The sequence below is a fragment of the Danio aesculapii genome, chromosome 17 (genome assembly GCF_903798145.1).
Source record: "Danio aesculapii chromosome 17, fDanAes4.1, whole genome shotgun sequence".
NCBI classification, from domain to species: Eukaryota; Metazoa; Chordata; class Actinopteri; order Cypriniformes; family Danionidae; genus Danio; species Danio aesculapii.
Genome location: NC_079451.1, coordinates 44,806,787 through 44,828,456, shown reverse-complemented (window position 1 = coordinate 44,828,456; position 21,670 = coordinate 44,806,787). Strand labels below are relative to the sequence as shown.

Genomic DNA, 21,670 nt, shown 5'->3' with positions numbered 1-21,670 from the left:
GAGTTATATTTACAACAGATACTTTTACTCTACTTGCATTTTTAGGCAATTAATGGTACTTTTACTTGAGCTTTTTCTATACTCTTTCCACCACTGATTGCGAGTAAATATTTTGGACATCTTCTTGAACACTTTTAGTGCTTCCAAACAGTTTGCTGCATTTATAAAGCATTTATTCAAATCTCTCATGTTCAGATGCATGTGATCTCACACTGGATTTAAACACGATACACACTCATCTCGTTCTGTCTGAGGGGAACAGAAAGCTGACATGCATAGAGGTGAAACAGCTATATCCAAATTATCCAGAGAGATTTGATGGGTTCAAGGATCGTGTTCTGTGTAAAGAGAGCTTGACTGGACGCTGTTACTGGGAGGCTGAATGGAGCCGGATTGGGGTTCATATGTCAGTGACGTACAAAGGATTCATTAACATTGCCAGAAAAGAGTCCTGGAGTCTAATCTGTTCTGATACAGGTTTTACTGCCATGCACGATAACAGTATGACTTATATACCTGCCCCTTCATGTCTCTCTAATAGAGTAGGAGTGTTTCTGGACTGGTCTGCCAGGACTCTGTTGTTTTACATCATCTCTAACACCCACACACTTAAATTCAAGACCACATTCCCCAAAACACTCTATGCTGGTTCCTTTTGATAGGTCATTGTGTGAGATTGAACAGCTCACAGATGAGTAAAAACTACAATCACATGTATTTTTGTTCATGTATGTAGATTATATTTTCAAATCTATACATTGTGTTTTTATCCAAGGACATAAGATGTTAGAGGTAGTGAAAATGTCATGATTTTGATTTTTAAAAAAAAGTGTAATACTATAATCAACATTTGAAGTGAATCAGAAAGATTAATCAATGTCATCCTAACACAAACACAAGCATAAATAACTTTAATGTATGTGTATTTGATGTATATGTGCTTTACACAGGTGAGTGGGATTTTCAAACCACCTGTAGAAACACTCTTTCATTTATTCATTTTCTTTTCGGCTGAGTTCCTTTATTAATCTGGGGGTAGTTCAGTGGAATGAACTTATCCAGCATATGTTTTACGCAGCGGATACCCTTCCAGCTGCAACCCATCACTGGGAAACATCCATACACACTCATTCACATACATACACTACGGACAATTTAGCTTGCCCAATTCACCTATAGTGCATGTCTTTAAACTTGTGGGGGAACCAGAGAAAACCCACGCTAACATGGGGAGAACATGCAAACTCCACACAGAAATGCCAACTGGCCCAGCCGAGGCTCGAACCAGCGACCTTCTTGCTGTGAGGTGATCATGCTGCCCACTGCGCCACCGTGACGCCCTAGAAACACTCTTCTTTCTCTAAAAAAACACTCCCTTCTAACACTTAATTCTCTGGGCACAATCAGTTAGTTTGTATAATGAGCACTTGTTGTGTGTATTGCCTCTTCTTGTTGATTCGCTGAATGCCCCCTTAACTGTTAGTGGCTTTGGACAAAATCGTTTGCCAAATGACTAAATGTAAATGTGAAAGATTGTCATATATTGAACTAAGAATATTCTAAGCCATCCACTTATCAATTTGAAAGTGCAAATGTTTCTATTTTAAGATCTTGTTTTCATAGTCATGTTTTCTGTTGTGTCTCAAGAACCAGTCAGGATGGTTTCACTTTTATTTATAAATTTAGAAAATGAGTGTGTCCAGTGGCAGTGCAGTGTGTTCATTTCACTAGGAGAGGACTCCTTCGACACCATATTAAGACTAAAACTATTTGAAAGTTGTTTTTTTTTTCTACAAAACAAAGACCAACATTTTTTGTGTTTTATGTATACAGGTGTTGCATTCCCCACCTTCACACTGTATAAACTAGTAATGTAATCATAGAACTTATATAGAAATAGAAATATAACAAAACACAACTGTGTACATACTTTGTGTCTATCTTACTGGTGTATACTGTTAAAATCTGAATGCTTGCAATGTGATATAGGCCTATTACTTGTGATATTCATTATTATATGTTGACTAAAAGCTAAATGAAAATATATATTTCAAAGAGAAATAATTGTAGTGTTCATGTTTTTGTATATTATCGAACAGGATTCTTTTTAAAGGTATTAAGGGAACCTATCATGCCCCTTTTTACAAATTGTGAAATAAATCTCTGATGTCTACAGAGTGTGTATGGGAATCTTTAGCTCAAAATAATAAGCTAAATTTTAAAAAAAATTAATTAATACTTTTGTGCCGCTTTGGTGACTGCCGCTTTAAATTCAAATGAGATTACAAAGTGAGAATGTCAATCAAAGTGTTTTGCCGCCTGTTTTTATTAAGTGTGATTATTAAAAAATATTATTTATTATTTTTTATCATTAGAGCTGGTTGTATTTGTCAGACCTGTTGCCCTCTTTTGGACACTTGAGGGCACTAGTTTAACTTCGTTATAATCATTTGCTCTGATTTTATTATGTTAAAGCTGTTTCTTGTCTGTTAATTTCCTGTCTTTAACCCCTTTTGTCTTGTGTTTTAGTTGCCTTCGGATTTTGTTTGCCTCTAATGTCTAGTATGTTGTTTGGTGATCTAGTTTTGTATTTGATGATTTTTGGTTGATTGTTTTTGTTAGCACTCCAGCCCTGTTTTTATATTCGCTTATTTTGGGGTTTTCGTCAGTTCTTTTGTCTGGACTCATTTCTAGATTTTCGTATCTTGCTTGAAGATCCTGTGCAGGATTGGGATAATCTTTTGTTTTTGTTAAAATAAATTGCTGCACATGGATTTTTGTGTTTTGTAATTCTCCATCTCGTGACAATATTCACCGCAGTGATTTTTGCATAATAGCTTCCCATTAAGTGAGATACTAAGTCAACCATCATAAAAGTAATGCATGGCTTGACATAATATGAGACTATTTATATAGTGTCACAAAATTATCGTGTTTTTCTGGGGCACGCCACACATTTTGATATTTTTTGTAAGCTGTAAAAAGGGTGTTCACGTATTTCAGAATACGCTGTTTTCATTTTATCCCAGGTAAAGTGGGAGCATTACTGTAAACATACTTTTCTTTTGTGTTTACATTTGGATTAGATATGGTCAACATCAGAAGGAAACCGGTTCATCTACGCAGGTGTTTCACACACACACACACACACACACTCACACACACACACACACACACACACACACACACACAAAACGAGAGGGCATGCACACACAGATAGAGGTTTGTTGCATTTTATTGAGGACACACAGACTTCTACCATTTTTATATGAGGTTATTGATACTCCTTTTTTTTAAATATTGTTGGTCTACCCTAAACCTACACCTATAGCCTACCCTTATAAGCATAACCATCAAACCTGCGGTTTAAGTCTTTTTGTTTGCCCATCCTTAAACAGTCAAATATCAGTCATTTGTATAACCTGTTTGACCGGTTTATATCAGACTCCATTTTGTCAGATTTAAACGACATCTCAAAAGGCTGTTTGTGAATAAGTATGAGAACAGATAATGCTACAGAGACTGAATGGAGTTATTGAATGTAATTTGTACTTGATTAACTATTGAACTTCATCGTTGAGATAGAGGTAGGTTTCAGAATCAGAAAGAGCTTTATTGCCAGGTATGTTCACACATACGGTGAATTTGTTTTGGTGACAGAGCCTCTACAGTGCAACAGGATTACAGAGACAGGACAAAAAACAGATAATAAATATATTTTAAAGAATAGAAGTAAGTAGTGAACGCAAATATACAGATTGACAAGTGTATGTACATGTTTATTACTATATACAACGTTATATGTGCAGCTGTTATGTGCAAATTGGCATGTAAAGTGTGTTGTTAAATAAGTGTATATGTGTATAAAAGTGTATGGCAAGTAGTGATGTTGGCTCCACAATTATTATCATCAAGTGTTCATGAGATGGATTGCCTGAGGGAAGAAACTGTTTCTGTGTCGGGCTGTTCTGGTGCGCAGTGCTCTGTAGCTCTTGTTTGAACAAATCAATCAATTTATAAATGTATTTTTACATAAATATTAATGGGTATGGGCAAATATTTGTATTTATGTCCTTATTATTAGTTATTATTGATTTTTTTATTGTAGTTTAATTAAATACTAAAACTACCTTTTTTGACACTACAAATTTAAAATCGCTTTTAAATGTTTTAAATTTATTTCTAACAAGGTAATCATACGCATATCTAATAAAACTAAAAAGTATTTGATTTTTCAAATTTGATTTAGGAAATACTTCTGTTGAAATAGGAGATTATATAAAATGAGTCTCTATGAGAAAAAAGGTGAGGAACATCCAGATCCCAGCTGTGTGTCTGTGAAGAGTGACAGATCCATGGAATTTCCCCCTAAATTCAGTGAAGGAGTGGCATCTGAACATGAGTGAGTATTAAATTTTTTTTTTTTTTTACCATATTAAGTACATCACAGTAACAATGTTTGAAACACAAACTAGATACCAGCAACTAAAGAAAAAGGATGTAAATTCAGAAGTTCATTTTTTTTTATAATTTTGTAGTCATGTTGTTTGTTGCCAGTAATGCTGCTTCTCATGCAGGGTTCTTGCCTGTATCAGATTTTCCCAGTAGGGGGTCAATCTTCAACTGGCTGGCTGGAGCTGCCAGTAGTGGGTCATGTGACCTGTCACTGGCTGGTGGCAGCTGCCAGTGTCCAACTGTCGGGTAGCCTGACCTGCCAGTGGCAACCGCATCTATCTTGGCATTTGACAACTAGCAGGTGGGTCATGTGACCAACCAGTGCCTGGCTGGTGGGTCAGGTGTCCTATCAGTGACTGCTTGGTGGCCATTAACAACTGGCTGGTGGGTCAGGTGTCCTACCAGTGGCCGCTGGCAGCTGGCTGGTAGGTCAGGTTTCCTACCAGTGGCCGCTGGCAACTGGCTGGTAGGTCAGGTGTCTTACCAGTGACTGGTTGGTGGCCATTAACAACTGGCTGGTGGGTCAGGTGTCCTACCAGTGACTGGTTGGTGGCAGTTAGCAACTGGCTGGTAGGTCAGGTGTCTTACCAGTGACTGGTTGGTGGCCATTAACAACTGGCTGGTGGGTCAGGTGTCCTACCAGTGACTGGTTGGTGGCAGTTAGCAACTGGCTGGTGGGTCAGGTGTCCTACCAGTGACTGGTTGGTGGCAGTTATCAACTCACTGGTGGGTCAGGTGTCCTACCAGTGACTGGGTGGTGGCAGTTATCAACTCACTGGTGGGTCAGGTGTCCTACCAGTGACTGGTTGGTGGCAGTTATCAACTCGCTGATGGGTCAGGTGTCCTACAATGGCCACTTGGTAGCAGTTGTCAACTGGCAGGTCATATGAGCTTTCATTACATCAAATGTTTTTAACAATAAACAAAATGAACACTTTTACGGATTTGTTCTTCCTAATGGGACATTTTCAGAATGTTTATTACAAAGAGAGTCCTCAATTCTAGAAAATATGGAAAAGTCTGAGTTTCCTTCGGTTGCTTTCAATTTATCTGAAAATAATATAATGGAGCTGTACATTTAGACATTGGGCACATTCAGGCCTGTACATTTATACAGTTATTGTCAAGCTGTCAAGTTATTGACAGCTTTTGTAGTATTGGTTTTCGCGTTTTGCTCTTTGTAGACGGTCCCTAAGTATCGGTCTCTCTTCGCAGCCTGCGCATAGAGATCAATATAATGCGTCCAGCACGTAGGAAAGCTCATTTTTAGAAAAATAAGATTGTATGTGATTGTATACATTTCGACGGTTAAAAAGAGGTCCTATTTGTGTAGGAACAATGTTTCGGTCATGAGTTATTGATCTGGAAAATGCAAATCTGATACTAACTTTACTGAAGTCTTACAGAGCAGCTGGGGGGAGACGTGACCAGCCAGTTATAATCTCGGCCATTTGAGGACCGTATCTGAAATTAAAATGGCTAATATACACAATTTGTAATAGAAAAGGTCCAGAAGAGTATTTTTATGATAATAAATCAATGTATAAAGCTGCAGAGAAAGTTAAACGAACGCTGTAAACGCGGTGCTCCGTTTGCTGACTGCATAATTAGCGTTGGTAACCCACCAGTCTGTTTACGGGTTGTTTGAAGACGTTGTTTGGGATAAATTTACTGGAAATATCACTGATGTAACGCAATATACTGTAAGGAATAAAAAATATTATACATAAAATTTTGATTGCTCTTACTGAGAGTGCAAAGAGAAGCGTCAAGCTCGGAGCGCGAATGCGCTGGTGAAGTTGGGGGAATGGTGACCAGCCAGTGGTAATCTCGGCTATATGAGCACCGTATCTGGAATTAAAGGGCACATAGTTGACCTCTTTTTTATGATTTAATATTAATATTATGGTTCTTCTGAGTGTGCCAGTTTAGGTTCAGTTCAAAACACAATTCAGATTGTTTTATTATAATGTGTTAAAAAGTGTCATGTTGGGGGCGTGTCCACAGTTCGCTGATTTATGGGTGTGTTGCTTCACATGTAGACTAGTTTCAGCTTCCCGCCCAACGTAACAAGGGGGCGGGGCCATGAGCTCACCCGCTCTGCGTTTGCAACAGAGTCTGACAGGCAGACTCAGAGAAGGAGAGAGAGGATCACCCTTCAGTCGTACATGTACGACTCTGACACAGACCAAGCAGAGAGTACAAAATCATTTGTGTCTTTGTACAGTTTTACAGCCAACTGTGTGCTAGTTTCAAGTGGCAAGCTTGTACACAGAAACTAATAACCACGCACACTGAATTAACTTTGACTGAGGCACCGGATGCGCCGCTAGAAGCTGCGACACGGCACACCAGACACTCTCTGTGGCGCGGCAGAAACATGAAGTGTCCCGAATCGTTGCGCCACGCATTTTTGATTTATAAACATGGGTTTCTGCAGCGGTCCGCGGCGCCCAGCCGTCGACTTGAGTGTACCCTGATAGAAACCTATGTTTAGAATTCTAAAACGCATGCTAGTTAAGATCACAGGGAGCTTCTGTGATCGCGAGAAATGCAAACGGCTGAAGTATAAGGTAGACTCATTGAGAAGTACACATGTTTGCAAACCTACCTAAAGATACAACCAATAATTCCGATTAGAGCGATAATGTGGAGAATATTGATCTTGTGTTGAGCCCAATGAGTCTTGCATCTAAAAATAGAGCTAGCGTGTTTCTTTAGTGATATCGCTTCGACTCACGCTGAAAATGGCGGACGTGAATCAACAAACTGAGGAGATGATGACGCGCCTGTCAATCAATATTGGTGGGTGGGGGGACCGCACTCCTACGTAAAGTTGAGGTCGATTTGAAAACAGCTCCAATTGGTCCATCGTTTTTTATGTTGTTAAATTGATAAAAGCACTGGGTGTGCTTATATCACCCCAATATGTCAGTCTATACACCATACATGCACATATGTCTGTCCAAACAGCTTGAAAAGTAGATTTTTTACCATAGGTGCCCTTTAAGCTGACTAATATACACAATTTCATGTTAGGAAATCAATGTATCAAAGTATAAAGCTGCAAAGACAGCAATAAAAGCAGAGAAAGAAAAAGCTACAAAGGACACACCAGACGCAACTGCAACTAACCCGCCACTGGCAGGTCACATGACCAGGCAGTTGGACGCTAGCGGCTGCCACCAGCCACTGTCAGGTCACGTGACCCACCATTGGCGGCTCCTGCCAGCCAGTTAAAGATTGAACCCCGACTCGATTTTCTTGTTGGTAAGGGAAGGTCTGGAGCACTCAACCAAGGTGTGTGGACAAAATGCAAATATTGTAAAAACAGAAAACTCCAGCAACACGTAATAAAAGAAGAACATTTTAATAAAATAAAATAAATGCCAACATGTTTTGGCTTAAAAGCCCTTTTCAGGCCACTAAACACACATATAATCACATATAAACATTTTAAAGGCTTTAAATATACATTTCCATCTTGGAACATCTAGTTTAGTATCAAAAACTGATAAACCAGACTCAGGTCGTTACCCCAATCAATCAGCATGAGCTAACTACACTGCAAAAAAATGATTTTCTTACTTAGATTTTTTTTGTCTTGTTTCTTGTCTAAATACCCCAAAAATCTTAAATCAAGAAGATTTTTCTAGAGAAGCAAAAGATATTGTCTTGTTTTAAGAAATAATATGCCAAAATTAGGTGAGTTTTTCCTTAAAGCAAGCAAGATTATCTGCCAATGGGGTAAGCAAAATAATCTTGTCAGAAGGAAAAACAAGATTATTGCCTACTCCATTGGCAGGTTATTTTGCTTGTATTGGCATATTATTTCTCAAAACAAGACAATATGTTTTGCTTGCCTAGAAAATGCTTCTTAATGTAAGAATTTTTAGATATTTGGACTACAAAAAAAGACTAAAAATCTAAGTAAGAAAAGCATTTTTTGCAGTGTACACAGGTGGTAATAAATCAATTGACATGAATCCACATTAAATCAAATCAAACAATACAAAACATTTCAAAAGAAACTCAAAAAAATCACATAAGAAAAATTAATGCTCAGATTTCTCATTGCCATTAGTTGCTGAAGCTTTTGTCATTATATACACAACATAACAATTATCACTTTAACAGGTATAATAACCAAAACTTCCAAGTGTATTGCTTTATTGTATTGTGAAGAAAACCAATGCCAATACAACAATCTGATTATACTTAAAAGATACGGGTTTAAATAATTAATTTTTATTCACAGTATTTTGAATTGTCCTTGATATCAGTATTGTGCATGTTCATTATCACAATATATTGAATTATTTAGTATCTGCATATGACTGTTCCTATGGAAACTGATAGAATGAATGAATGAATGAATGACCTTGTTTACTACTTTAAAAAATTACCTTTTGTACATATATAACTTATTGTCACTGACGGAATAAATCTGTTGAGTAATGTATTGTAAGTGCAAATGTATTCACATTGCTTAATTTTTTTCCTCATTTTGTTACAACCCTATTTATAATAACTAAATTATTTTAGCATTATTTTCCTCTGGATTTTACAGCAAATACCCCATAACGACAATATGATGTTTGTAATGTTTTTTTTTTTTAATCCTATATATGTAAGTATTCACAATCTTTGCTCAGTCCTTGTTCCAAACATCTTTGCCACCAATTACAGCTAAATATTTTGAATATGATGCTACAAACTTGGAACACATATTTTTAACCAGTCTGGGCTCTGGCAGGGCCACTCAACAACATTCACTAAGTTGTCCTGTAGCCGCTTGTTTGATATCTTGGCTGTGTGCTTTGGGTCATTGTGCTGTTAAAAGATGAACTGTCACCCCAGTCTGAGATACAGCTTGTTTTGGAGCAGATTTTCAACAATGATGTCTCTGTACATTACTTCATTTATCCTGCCCTTAACCCTGACTAAATCGTGCTGTTGCAAAACATCCTCACTGCTTGACGCTGCACCACCATGCTTCATTGCAGGGATGGTATTGGCCAGGTGATGAGCAGTGTCTTGTATCCTCCAATAAAAGAGATTAGTTGTTTCTTGTGGTCTTATGGAAGAGCCCTTAAGCTACCTTTTGGCAAACTCCAGGTGGGCAGTCCATGTGTCTTTTACTGAGGAGTGGCTTCTGTCACACAGGTCTGTTTGGTGGAGTGCTGCAGACATTGTTGTTCTTCTGGAAGGTTCTCCTCTGTCCACAGAGAAATACTGGAGCACTTTCAGAGTTACAATGGGCTCTTGGTTTCCTTCCTGACTTTGGCCCTTGTCCCCTTCTTTCTACCAGAAAGACCAGGGAGATAATTGAATACAGGGAGATACTGAATTACATTTATTGATGTGTATTATGTAACAAGAGTATCATTTAACAAAACTAAGAATTTCTTTGGCGAAGGCCCCATCCATAGCTTGGTTTGGAAGCTTTTAGATCCAGCTACGTCTGCCGAGGACGAAGGCAGGGGCGAAGCCTTCCCCCCCTGGACATGGCCAACGTGGTAGTGGTGGGGAGGACGGTGGGTGAACATCTGCGTCAGTGCCTGCAACCAAATGAATGAAATGAATGGACCACTTATATATTCCTTGTGTCTCGTGGCTATTGGTTGGAACTGATTGCAATGAGTGACGTGACATTATGTCTGCCTGGTATAATTATCGCTAAAAGCTACATTTCTCAGTTTGGCCAGGTAGCCCACCCTAGGACGAGTCCTGTGGTTTTAAACTTCTTCCATTTACACTTTACAGAGGCCACTGTTCTCATTGGGACCTTCAATTGTGCAGAATTGTTTTAGTACCCTTTCCCAGATCGCTGCCTCAATGTAATCCTGTCTGAGAGGTCAGTAGACAATTTATTGGACTTCATGGCTTTGTTTGTACTCTGACATGCATTGTCAACTGTGCATTGTTCACACACCAGCGTATTGGTGGAGCAGAGACAGAATGATGAAGCCAATTATGATATGGGGATGATTAGGAGGTCATGATAGGCACAGGCCAGTGAGCAAATTTGGCTAGGATGCCGGAGACCCCACCCCTTTTTTTTTCAAAGAACATTGTGTGAATTTTTTATTATTTTTTTTTAAATGACCACAGAGAGTCAGAACCTTGGTTTCCGTGTGAGGGCTGCAGAGTGCTTGTCAGTGTCTAGCTCTTTGAATAAAAATGTTTCTCATCAGTAGTTTGAAAGTGGTGTTAGTACTGCATTCTATCCAGTGTTATGAAACCCTTATGAAAATTTTGCCTGCTGTTCATCCAATCAGTGACAGTTTTAAGTGTAAAGCCCTAAGGATGATCAGTAGAAACCAGATGCACCATATAAATGTATAATTTATATATAAGAAAATTGACGTATATGTAAAATATATTTTACATTGTCATGATGGGGTATTTTTTGTTATATGTTGATAAACATATTGAATTTAATCCATTTTGGAATAAGGCTGTAACGACAAAATGTGGAAAAAGTGCATAACAGTGAATACATTCCAGTTGTATTTTTAAAATGTAATTTCTTTCTTAAGCATTAGCTGTCTCTGTGAGAAGGGAAGGGAGGAGGATGTTCAGACACATAAAACAGCATCTCCAGAGCCCAGTTGTGTGTCTGTGAAGAGTGACAGATCCATGGAATTTCCACCTAAATTCAGTGATGAAGCAATGACCTCTGACCATGAGTGAGTATGAATATGATGTAAGATGATCAACAACGATGTTGATCCAGGAATTCACTTAGTTAAATTATATTTACTATTTGATTGGTGCAGTACATCATGTGTGGGAAATGGTATCAGTCAGACACATATACATTAATAAATCTCAGAGCAGATCTAGTTAGGTGGTGATGGTGAAGCTTTAAAGGAACTCTGAACCACCTTGCAGCAAACACTGAACCACACTATTTAAATGCCGCAAAATCAAACTTAGTGGCTGCAGAATCACTGGAGGCCTTCAGTGTTTATTTGTTGGCATCTGGGTTTCCAGGACAGAATTTAAATTTGACTAATGGCTTTATGCTGACGAAAGAGGGACAATAAATATAATTGGCATGTTCATGTCACTCTTACTGACAGAGCTCTTATTTTGAGAAACACCTTTGATTTATTTTTTATATTTTTACTGTTTTACTGTTCATTCTGTTTCTGCAGAGTAATGAATGATGAAGCAACCACAACAGTAAAACCCCGTCTGACCTGCATTGACTTTCTAACCCTCATCAGAGTCAAAGACCAACACAAAACTAGCATGAAAGACAAGTATGAGAAATTATTTGAGGGAATAAAACTAGAAGAGAACCAAACCCTCCTGAACAGGATCTACACACAGCTCTACATTATAGAGGGAGAGAGTAAAGGAGTGAATGAAGAACATGAGGTTTTACAGATGGAGAAAACAGCCAGAACACAAGACACTCCAATCTACTGCAATGACATCTTTAAACCCCTAAATAAACCAGAGCATGAGGAGAAAGACCAAATCAAGACTGTTCTCACTAAAGGCATCGCTGGAATTGGAAAAACCGTCTCGGTGCAGAAGTTCATTCTAGACTGGAGTGAAGGAAAAGCCAATCAGGATGTAGATTTCATGTTTGTGCTTCCATTTCGAGAGCTGAACTTGATTAAAGATCATCAGTACAGTCTTCACAGACTTCTGCTGGACTTTCATCCTGAACTTCAAGATCTGGACTCAGACATGTATGAGGAGTGTAAAGTCGTGTTCGTCTTTGATGGTCTGGATGAAAGCAGAATCCCACTGAAGTTTTCAGACGTTGAGAGAGTTAGTGATGTGAATGAGTCTTCATCAGTGGCTGTGTTGATGTCAAACCTCATCAGAGGAGATCTGCTTCCCTCTGCTCTCATCTGGATCACCTCCAGACCAGCAGCAGCCAATCAGATCCCCTCAAAATACATCAACCGTCTGACAGAAATTCAGGGATTCAATGAGCTTCAGAAGGAGGAATATTTCAGGAAGAGAATCAGTGATGTGGGTCAAGCCAGCAGAATCATCTCCCACATCAGAAGATCCAGAAGCCTCCACATCATATGTCACATACCCGTCTTCTGCTGGATCTCAGCCACTGTGCTTCAGAAGCTCCTGAACCAAGATGACAGAGCAGAAATCCCTCAAACTCTGACTGAAATGTACATCCACTTCCTGCTGACTCAGATCAACATGAGGAACCAGAAGTATGAAGAGAGAGATCCAGAGAAACTCCTGGAGTTCAGCAGAGATGTGATTGTGAAACTTGCTGAACTGGCTTTCAATCAGCTGATGAAGGGCAATGTGATGTTCTATGAGGAGGACCTGATTGAGAGCGGCATAGACGTCACTGACGCCTCTGTGTATTCTGGGATTTGCACTGAGATCTTTAAGGAGGAATCTGTGATTCATCAGAGGAAAGTCTACAGCTTCATTCATCTCAGCTTTCAGGAGTTTCTCGCTGCTTTCTTTGTGTTTTACTGCTATGTAGTCAAGAATAAGGAGTCACTGAAGTCATATTCACTGAAGTCATATCTGAAGGGATATAAGTGGTACAGCCGAGAAATCTCTCTGTTTGATCTACTAGAAGGCTCCATTGAAAAGTCATTGCAGAGTGAAAATGGACATCTGGATCTTTTCCTGCGGTTTCTGCTGGGAATCTCACAGGACTTTATTCAGAGACTCTTACAGGATCTATTGACATACACAGAGAACAGTTCAGAAAGCATTAGAAGAATCACACGGTACATTAAAGATAAAATCAAAGGTGATGAACTTCTCTCAGCTGACAGATGCATCAATCTGTTCCTCTGTCTGTTGGAAATGAGTGATCAGACCCTATACGGAGAGATTCAGAAGTTTATGAAATCACAGAATCAATCAGTGAAGAAACTCTCTCCATCTCACTGCTCTACAATTGCCTACATGCTTCAAATATCAGAGGAGGTGCTGGATGAGTTTGATCTGAAGAAATACAACACATCAGATGAGGGCAGATGGAGACTGATACCAGCTGTGGTGAACTGCAGAAAAGCTCTGTAAGTATTAAGTTAAATGATAGCTGATGTACTATTTTTTTTATTTAATGCTGTGGTCCACTTCCTTGTTCAGATCATATTTATGAAGGTTTGTTGTAGTATCATCTCAGGAAATGCATCATATTTCAAAGATTTGTTTAATTTAAAGATTTATATCTTCGATTATTAAAGCACCTGTTTTCTGTTTGTTTGTTTGTTTGTTTGTTTGTTTGTTGTTGTTTTGTTTGTTTGTTTGTTTTTTACTGTGCTGCACAGTCTGTTAAAGTTTCATTGAAATGACATTTTTGTAAATGTTATTCATGTGTGTGAATTGTACATGGAACATTAGAAACGTCTACATTTAGTTACAATATAACAACTGTGGTATTGAACCCTAAGTGACTACACTGATTTAAACCTTTTTGAGTACTATTTTTATTATTATTTTATATTATTTTTCTTAATACAATTCCAATTGATCTGTGATTTAACACTGAAATCAATTAACTCCTCTATACTGAACCCTATTTTGCCTTATTTTACAGACTTGTTCGCTGTAATCTGACTGATCGGTGCTGTAATAGTTTGTCTTCATTGTTACAATCATCAAATTCACTGAGACAGCTGGATCTCAGTCACAATAACCTGCAGGATTCAGGAGTGAAGCTGCTCTCTGATGGACTGAAGAGCACATACTGTCAACTGGAGATACTGAGGTAAGAAAATCATACTGAGGTGGGTATTATCATATTCATTTGATTAGGTAATTAAGTTTCCTCTTGTCTATGACATTACAGGGTTTTTTGACTGCTAAAATGTTAAATCTTTTCTTACCTCACAATTCCTGATACCTGACACTTAAACAGCAGAACCACACACCATATCTGCGAAACCATTTCTCTTTGACTTTTTGCAAAACAACACACAGTTTTCTAATTAACACACAAAAATCTATCATTAAGTACCTTTGCTTTCATTTTCAAACACAGCCAATCAAAATGGCACACTAGTTCATCTACACTAGTGACTCTTTACATGTGATGTACTTAACAACAACTACTCGCAGCTTTAGAGTAAGTTAAGTTACAGATTATGAACGATGGATGCAATAAATTCAGAGAGAAAAAGGAGGTGGAGAAAGAGACAGATGAGGAGGATGAGCATGAGCTTGATGAAGAAGAGAAGGAGGATAAAGCACAGGAACAGGATAAAGCATAGGAACAAGTGATCTCTAATGAGATCAAGGCTTTTGTCATTGATCGTGATTCAGCCACGGTTTACCAGTAAGAGTCAGCCTAATTTGAGTCGATTTACAGCTGACGTTAAGACTTTCTGACTATATGTTGTAAAATAATATATAGATTTTTACAGTTTGACACAAATTCACATTAGGTAAAGGTCACATGTTCACCTAAGGAGAGATAGGGATACACGCAGCCATCTCTCTCACACCACACGCAAAAGTGTTTCCAATTTTAATTCAATTCAATTCACCTGTATTTGTATAGCACTTTTACATTGTAGATTGTGTCAAAGCAGCTTCACATAAAAGGTCACAGTAACAGTGTAGTTCAGTTTGTAGTGTTTAAGTTCAGTTCAGTTGAGCTCAGTTCAGTGTGGTTTAATAATCACTACTGAGAGTCCAAACACTGAAGAGCAAATCCAACGATGCACAGCTCTACAGATCCCGAACCATGCAAGTTAGTGGTGACAGCGGAGAGGGAAAAACTTTTCTAATTGGCGAAAGTGAAGAAAAAAACCTTGAGAGAAACCAGGCTCAGTTGGGCACGACCATTTTAATTTCTCCGGTGGCCAAACGTCTTGTGCAGAGCTGCAGTCTCAGTGGCGGAGGCCGGAAGCTGGCCTCAGCAAAGACTCGTCTGTCTCTGGAGCGTCACAGGAATCAGTCTCATGTTCTCCACTCCTCCATGACCACCGCAGTAGCTGCTCAGGATATGGCCTGGTCCAGGATATGGAAACCTTGGGATCATCTCGTCGCTGGTCTTGGATCGAATCAGTGACTCTGCATAGTCTGAGGGCCTCGGGAAGAGTATCCCCAGGTGGAAATGGAGAATAAAGAGAATAATTAGCGTAGCTGCTGTTCATAGTGTATATAAACAAGATGCAGAAAACTGTGTGGAAACCCGTTAAGTGGTGCACTAAGTGTATGCTTTAATAAACAGATAGGTCTTTAATCTAGTTTTGAATTGGGAGAGTGTGTCTGAGGCTCTGACCTTATCCGGAAGCCTTTCCAGAGTTTAGGAGCTATAAATGAGAAGGCTCGACCTCCTTTACTTGACTAGCTATTCTAGGTACTACCAGAAGTCCTGAGTTTTGAGATCTTAAAGAGCGAGTTGGATTGTAGCGAGACAGAAGGTTGGTTAGATAAACAGGAGCTAGATTATTTAAAGCTTTATAGGTAAGAAGCAATATTTTAAATTCAATACGAAACTTAACAGGCAGCCAGTGTAAGGAGGTTAAAATTGGGGTGACGAATTTGAGATGAATGTTTGCTTTTGTGATATTTTGAATGTAGTGCTTCATTTTGCAAGAAGCATGTTGTGAGTGCAGTTCTTGGATTTGTGTAAGTTAGGAAAAAAACTCAGTTTTAGCAGTTTGGCTTGCATGGTTCAGGATCTGTAGAGCTGCGCATCGTTGGATTTGCTCTTCAGTGTTTGGACTCTCAGTAGTGATTATTAAACCACACTGAACTGAGCTAAACTGAACTGAACTTAAACACTACAAACTGAACTACACTGTTCCTATTTACGATGACCTTTTATGTGAAGCTGCTTTGACACAATCTACATTGTATAAGCGCTATACAAATAAAGGTGAATTGAATGAATTGAATTGTTGGTCAACATTAAATCCAATGAGTAAAATGTTAAAGTTGTGAGGAGAAGCGATGAAGAAAAGCGCTTACTGAAATCAATTCTGCTCCATCCACACTGGGACATTAATGTTAAAGAAATCTGAACCGTCCTGTTTATGAAACAGTTTAAGATTATCTCCAGTCACGGATGATGTGTTGTTTGTGTGTGTTTGTAGGTTATCTGGCTGTATGGTGACAGAGGAAGGCTGTTGTTTTCTGGCTTCAGCTCTGAGGTTAAACCCCTCACACCTGAGAGAGCTGGATCTGAGCTACAATAACCCTGGACGATCATTAGTGGAGCTGATCTCTGATCCAAACTACAGACTGGACAAACTTAAGTAGGTTCAACAATAACTACATCACATGCATTTGTTTATGTTAACGCTATCAAGTATATGTTCGAGCTATTGAAAACCATTACAGTTTGTAGATATTTGACACATTTTAATAGTGGATTCCAGACACTGCGAAAAGTCAGAGACAGAAAAATGTAACTAAAGAACAAACTCCAGGAAGGCAGGTGGAATAGGGGTCAGTATGGAAAAGACTGGCGCAGAGTGAGGGGAGCAGACAACCAGGGCAGAAAATTTTGAAATGACCTCTGACAAGTATAGTCACTTCTAACATCAATGATAGTCTCGGGGCTGACAAAGGGTTCAATAGTCTAAGGTATTAGTAAATATTAGTAGTTAAAGTAAAAGGGTTGATATTCTCAAGGCAGTCAAAGAGTTCAAAGCAGGCAAAGGATTCAGAAACTGCTTTCTTGGTTGTAACAGGACTGACAGAGGACGTGGCCATAACAAGACAAGTGTGTATGGCAAATAAATGCATAGGCTGCTGTAAAATACACAATAGATTTTGGTGGACTGTCATTTCCTCTCCACAACACAGTAAATTCAGAGCCACTTAGCAGCCATACAAGACTGATGTAAAACTGCAAAGTCTACTAAAATACTGAATGGTACTCAAGTAAAAGTACCATTACATGCTGAAAAATGTAGTACAAGTAGATAAATATCCAAATACTACTCATGAACTATACCTTTAAAACGTCAAATTAATTTAATGTGAGAAAACATTACATTAATTTATGCACCTATAATAAGCTGACAGGAAGCAGTTTACATGCGGAGCGAAATCTGTCAGACCAATAGTCTAGCTGCTGATATGCTATGGCATATTATGCATTTTGAACCCTGTCTGACAAACTACGAATGTCCAGCAGATGGCGCCACAAATCGAGCTCATGCAGCACTAGAAGTTCAAGTTCAATTTATTTATATAACACGTTTCCAACTGCTACAAAGCCGCATAAAGTGCTTTAAAGAGAAAATACAAACATACGATATGGGCATAAAAAACAATAACAGCAATAGGCATATAATATAAGAGAGCATAAAGGGTCTAACATAAAAAAGCTGAAAAATTTAACCTAATTAAAAGCGACAGTTTGTGCATGTGCGTGAACACAAACAATTCTGTAGTGCATTTAGTAATTGTTTAAGGCCATTTGGTGATTTCAGTCATCATGCAGTGGGCATCCTTCATCTTCTCATCATGCAGTCTCTCAAACATAATCTCATAGCAATTCGTAACTTTTTGATTTAGTGGCTAATTTGTATGAATTCGTACGATCTCATTTGTACAATTAAGTATGATTTGCTCTTCCCTTAATGATGGTTATGTTTAGGGGTGTTGTTTGGTGCCACGCCTTCTTTTTAAAATAGTACATTTTTGTACAAATGAACATCTATGAATTTGTACGAATTAGCCACTAAACTAAAATAGTTGTGTTTCCTTGTGAGATCAGGCGGGTCTCTCAGTCATTGTTTTTAGCAATTTCAATCTTTTAACACTTTTAATGCTTACACACTGTATATGTTTGCTGCATTTATAAAGTGTCAATGCCAGTCTGTCACTGTAGACAATTGCCATAGACAAGAAAACATAATTCCATAAAGTAGTCCAAAAAAAGTACAGAGACAGCCCTAAAAATGCATTCAAGTAAAAGGACATCTTTTTAAAACAACTTGGAAATTACAATTCCAAAGAAAAAAATACTTAATTACAGTAATTTGAGTATTTGTAGTTCATTACTTCACACCACTGACTAGGCCCTCAATACCAGCACCACAAAGTCCCAAACATAATCCTCAATGGGCCGGTCTGATTGCTTGAAATGCACAATCTTTGGTGCTGGATTCATATTGGTTTGCTGTACTGTAGCAATGGCTATTTTCTAATGAAGGTAGAATTTCATCCAATAACTCTTTTACTGAAATAAACACAACAGGTAGAGTTTGATCCAAGAACTGTTTAGGTAGAGTAGAGTAGAGTAGAGAAGAGTAGAGTAGAGTAGAGTAGAGTAGAGTAGAGTAGAGTAGAGTAGAGTAGAGTAGAGTAGAGTAGAGTAGAGTAGAGTCGAGTAATCCAAGAACTGTTTAGGTAGAGTAGAGTAGAGTAGAGTAGAGTAGAGTAGAGTAGAGTAGAGTCGAGTAATCCAAGAACTGTTTAGGTAGAGTAGAGTAGAGTAGAGAAGAGTAGAGTAGAGTAGAGTAGAGTAGAGTAGAGTAGAGTAGAGTAGAGTAGAGTAGAGTAGAGTCGAGTAATCCAAGAACTGTTTAGGTAGAGTAGAGTAGAGTAGAGTAGAGTAGAGTAGAGTAGAGTAGAGTAGAGTAATCCAAAAACTGTTTAGGTAGAGTAGAGTAGAGTAATCCAAGAACTGTTTAGGTAGAGTAGAGTAGAGTAGAGTAGAGTAGAGTAGAGTAGAGTAGAGTAGAGTAGAGTAGAGTAGAGTAGAGTAATCCAAAAACTGTTTAGGTAGAGTAGAGTAGAGTAGAGTAGAGTAGAGTAGAGTAGAGTAGAGTAGAGTAGAGTAGAGTAGAGTAGAGTAGAGTAATCCAAGAACTGTTTTACTGAAATAAACACAACAGTAAATCCTGGCAGAGGCAGAGAAAACAAGACAAGGGCATAACAGAACAGAAACAAATATGCAAAAACACTCAGTCTAACAAGCACGACTGTAGATCAAGGCAGAAGCAAGCACAGTGAAAAACTGAGGTCCAAAGTAAAAACAAAACACAAGGAAACGAACAGTTATCATATATTTCAGACTAATATTCTTACAAAATCTCGCTGACAGTCTCAAACATACAAAGTTAAATCTTTAATTTAGAATCAAATTATGATTGGTAGTAATAGTATTGGTAAAGCTATTAGGGTCATTAATGGCTTTGTCTTTATTTTTGTCACTATTATATTCATTCTTTTTTTTAAATAGCATGGATAATGCAGGAGCATTCAGGATCACAACAGGACTACAGAAATGTAAGTTCATACACACATTTTTGGTATATTTTCAGTGGTTAATATTTATAATTTATAGTCATTTTTTCTTTACTGTAACTCTTCTTGTTCAGATGCAAGCCATCTCACACTGGATGTAAACACAGCACACACTTATCTCATTCTGTCAAATCGGGAAAGAATGGCAACACTTGTGACAATGAAGCAGTTGTATCCTGATCATCCAGAGAGATTTGATGAGAGTCATCAGGTTCTGTGTAAAGAGAGTCTGACTGGACACTGTTACTGGGAGGCTGAATGGAGCGGGGATGAAGGAGTTAATATATCAGTGGCATATAAAGGAATCAGCAGGAAAGGAGGGGGTGAAGAATCTTGGTTTGGATACAATAAAAGGTCCTGGAGTCTGATCTGTTTTAAGGACAGATTGATTGCCAAGCACAATAATAAGATCACAATTATAGATGTCCCTTCATGTCCGTTTAGCAGAGTAGGAGTGTATCTGGATTGGCCTGCTGGCACTCTGTCCTTCTACAGCGTCTCTGACGCACACACACTCACACACTTACACACATTTAACACCATATTCACTGAGCCACTCTATGCTGGATTCGGGCTTTATTTTGGGAGTTCAGTGTCTTTGTGGGAGATTAAACAACACAAAGATGGGTGATAGAAACGTCTCTGTCTTTAAATCAGTTAATTTTAGCATGTATATGCTGATTTTAACTGTATTTAATTTAAATTTACTAATGGGACTCTAGTGTTACCTATAGTATTTTTCCATTCATTTACTATTTATTTTGTTCAAAGTATTTATTTGTATATTTGTATTTTAAGAGTATATGTCTACAATAAAGCAATAAACTAAATATTTTTGGGTTATTATATATGTTAAAGAAATTTTTTGTAGCTTAGGTCAATATCATGACAATAAAAGCTTCAGCGTTTGAATCAACAAGAAAATCTGAAACTGGCAGAAGCCTATTGTAAAGCCAGTTGAATGTGGCTTATTACAAAACATGACAGAAATTGTTTTGTTTTATAATCCAAAGATTGCCTCTATAACTTGTCGTAATGTTTTGAAATATTTATTGAAATGACAGAAATGCTGTTTGTACTGCACGTTTGCATGTTTTTTCATCAGCTATGGAAGTCCATTCCCACCACCGAATAAAAATAAAGGTTATTGCGATGTTTAAATCTCTTCTGAAACTCGTAATTCTGACTTTGTTTCTTAGAATTGTGAGATGTAAACTCGAAATTATAAAATCAGAATTGCAACATATCAACTCACAATTCTGAGAAATAAATTCACAATCACTTTTTACGTTTTTTTTTATTTATTCAATGGCGGGAACATATTTCCATATATAGCATATAAACTTATCAAGACTGAAAGGGTGGTCAATTTAAAAATACATATTGATGTACATGAAAATGTATTTAAACTTCAAAAATAAAAGTTTTACATTTCTGTAACGCTCCCTGTTAGTAGTGTTTTAAGCGTGTTTCAGTGTGTTCTGAATGAGAATTGTTGTCAGTGGTTTGGTAAAACGTTCTGAGACGAACTCATGTGTTTGTCTGACTGAGTTTTGAGGTGAGCTTAACTGAAACCAAAAGAATTAAATATTAAAGTAAACATTTAAAGTGGATCAGGAAAACTTAATCAAAGTCATCCTAAGACAATAACGGGTTGGCTAGTATTGTTAAGTGGTTTTAGGACAACTTTGAGGAAAAGTTTTGATAATCTTCAGATGTTGACGAATGTACATTTTAAATTACGAATATTCTGTTCATCAACTCTTTTATTTTCAAATGTTTCTGTTTTCTGCAAGATCTAATGACAAATGAAGTCATGTTTTAAAAACTTGTCAGGATTTTTTCATTTATTATAGGGGTGGTCCAGAGTGTATTTTTAAGGCTCTGTTGTGCTTATAAGATGCAAAGGAATGTGTGCTCATGCTTTAAGCTGCGGTCACACTGGGCTTTGTGTGTGCGAAATTCTGTCGTATGGCACTGCGAA

The 21,670-nt window shown here is 37.9% G+C and overlaps 1 protein-coding gene across 2 annotated transcripts; it reads left to right on the top strand.

The window, feature by feature from the left end:
- Positions 1-3,438: 3,438 nt before the first annotated feature.
- Positions 3,439-21,044, top strand: si:ch211-236p5.3 (NACHT, LRR and PYD domains-containing protein 3). Of its 2 annotated transcripts, none has more exons than XM_056477407.1 (8): positions 3,439-3,587; positions 4,250-4,402; positions 11,004-11,147; positions 11,619-13,487; positions 14,012-14,182; positions 16,518-16,679; positions 19,622-19,668; positions 19,761-21,044. In XM_056477407.1, the coding sequence occupies exons 2-8, from the start codon at positions 4,284-4,286 to the stop codon at positions 20,315-20,317; spliced, it is 3,069 nt and encodes a 1,022-aa protein (XP_056333382.1). In that variant the 5' UTR covers positions 3,439-3,587; positions 4,250-4,283; the 3' UTR covers positions 20,318-21,044. The 2 variants fall into 2 exon arrangements, with proteins under 2 accessions (XP_056333382.1, XP_056333381.1); XM_056477406.1 differs by having other exon boundaries at positions 10,998-11,147.
- Positions 21,045-21,670: the final 626 nt, after the last annotated feature.

Excerpts from the sequence above, each read along its gene's own strand:
- si:ch211-236p5.3 (XM_056477406.1), top strand. The coding sequence starts at position 4,284 with ATGAGTCTCTATGAGAAAAAAGGTGAGGAACATCCAGATCCCAGCTGT. Across the intron at positions 4,403-10,997 it reads GGAGTGGCATCTGAACATGA|CATTAGCTGTCTCTGTGAGA; the intron begins GTGAGTATTAAA and ends TTCTTTCTTAAG. Across the intron at positions 11,148-11,618 it reads GCAATGACCTCTGACCATGA|AGTAATGAATGATGAAGCAA; the intron begins GTGAGTATGAAT and ends CTGTTTCTGCAG.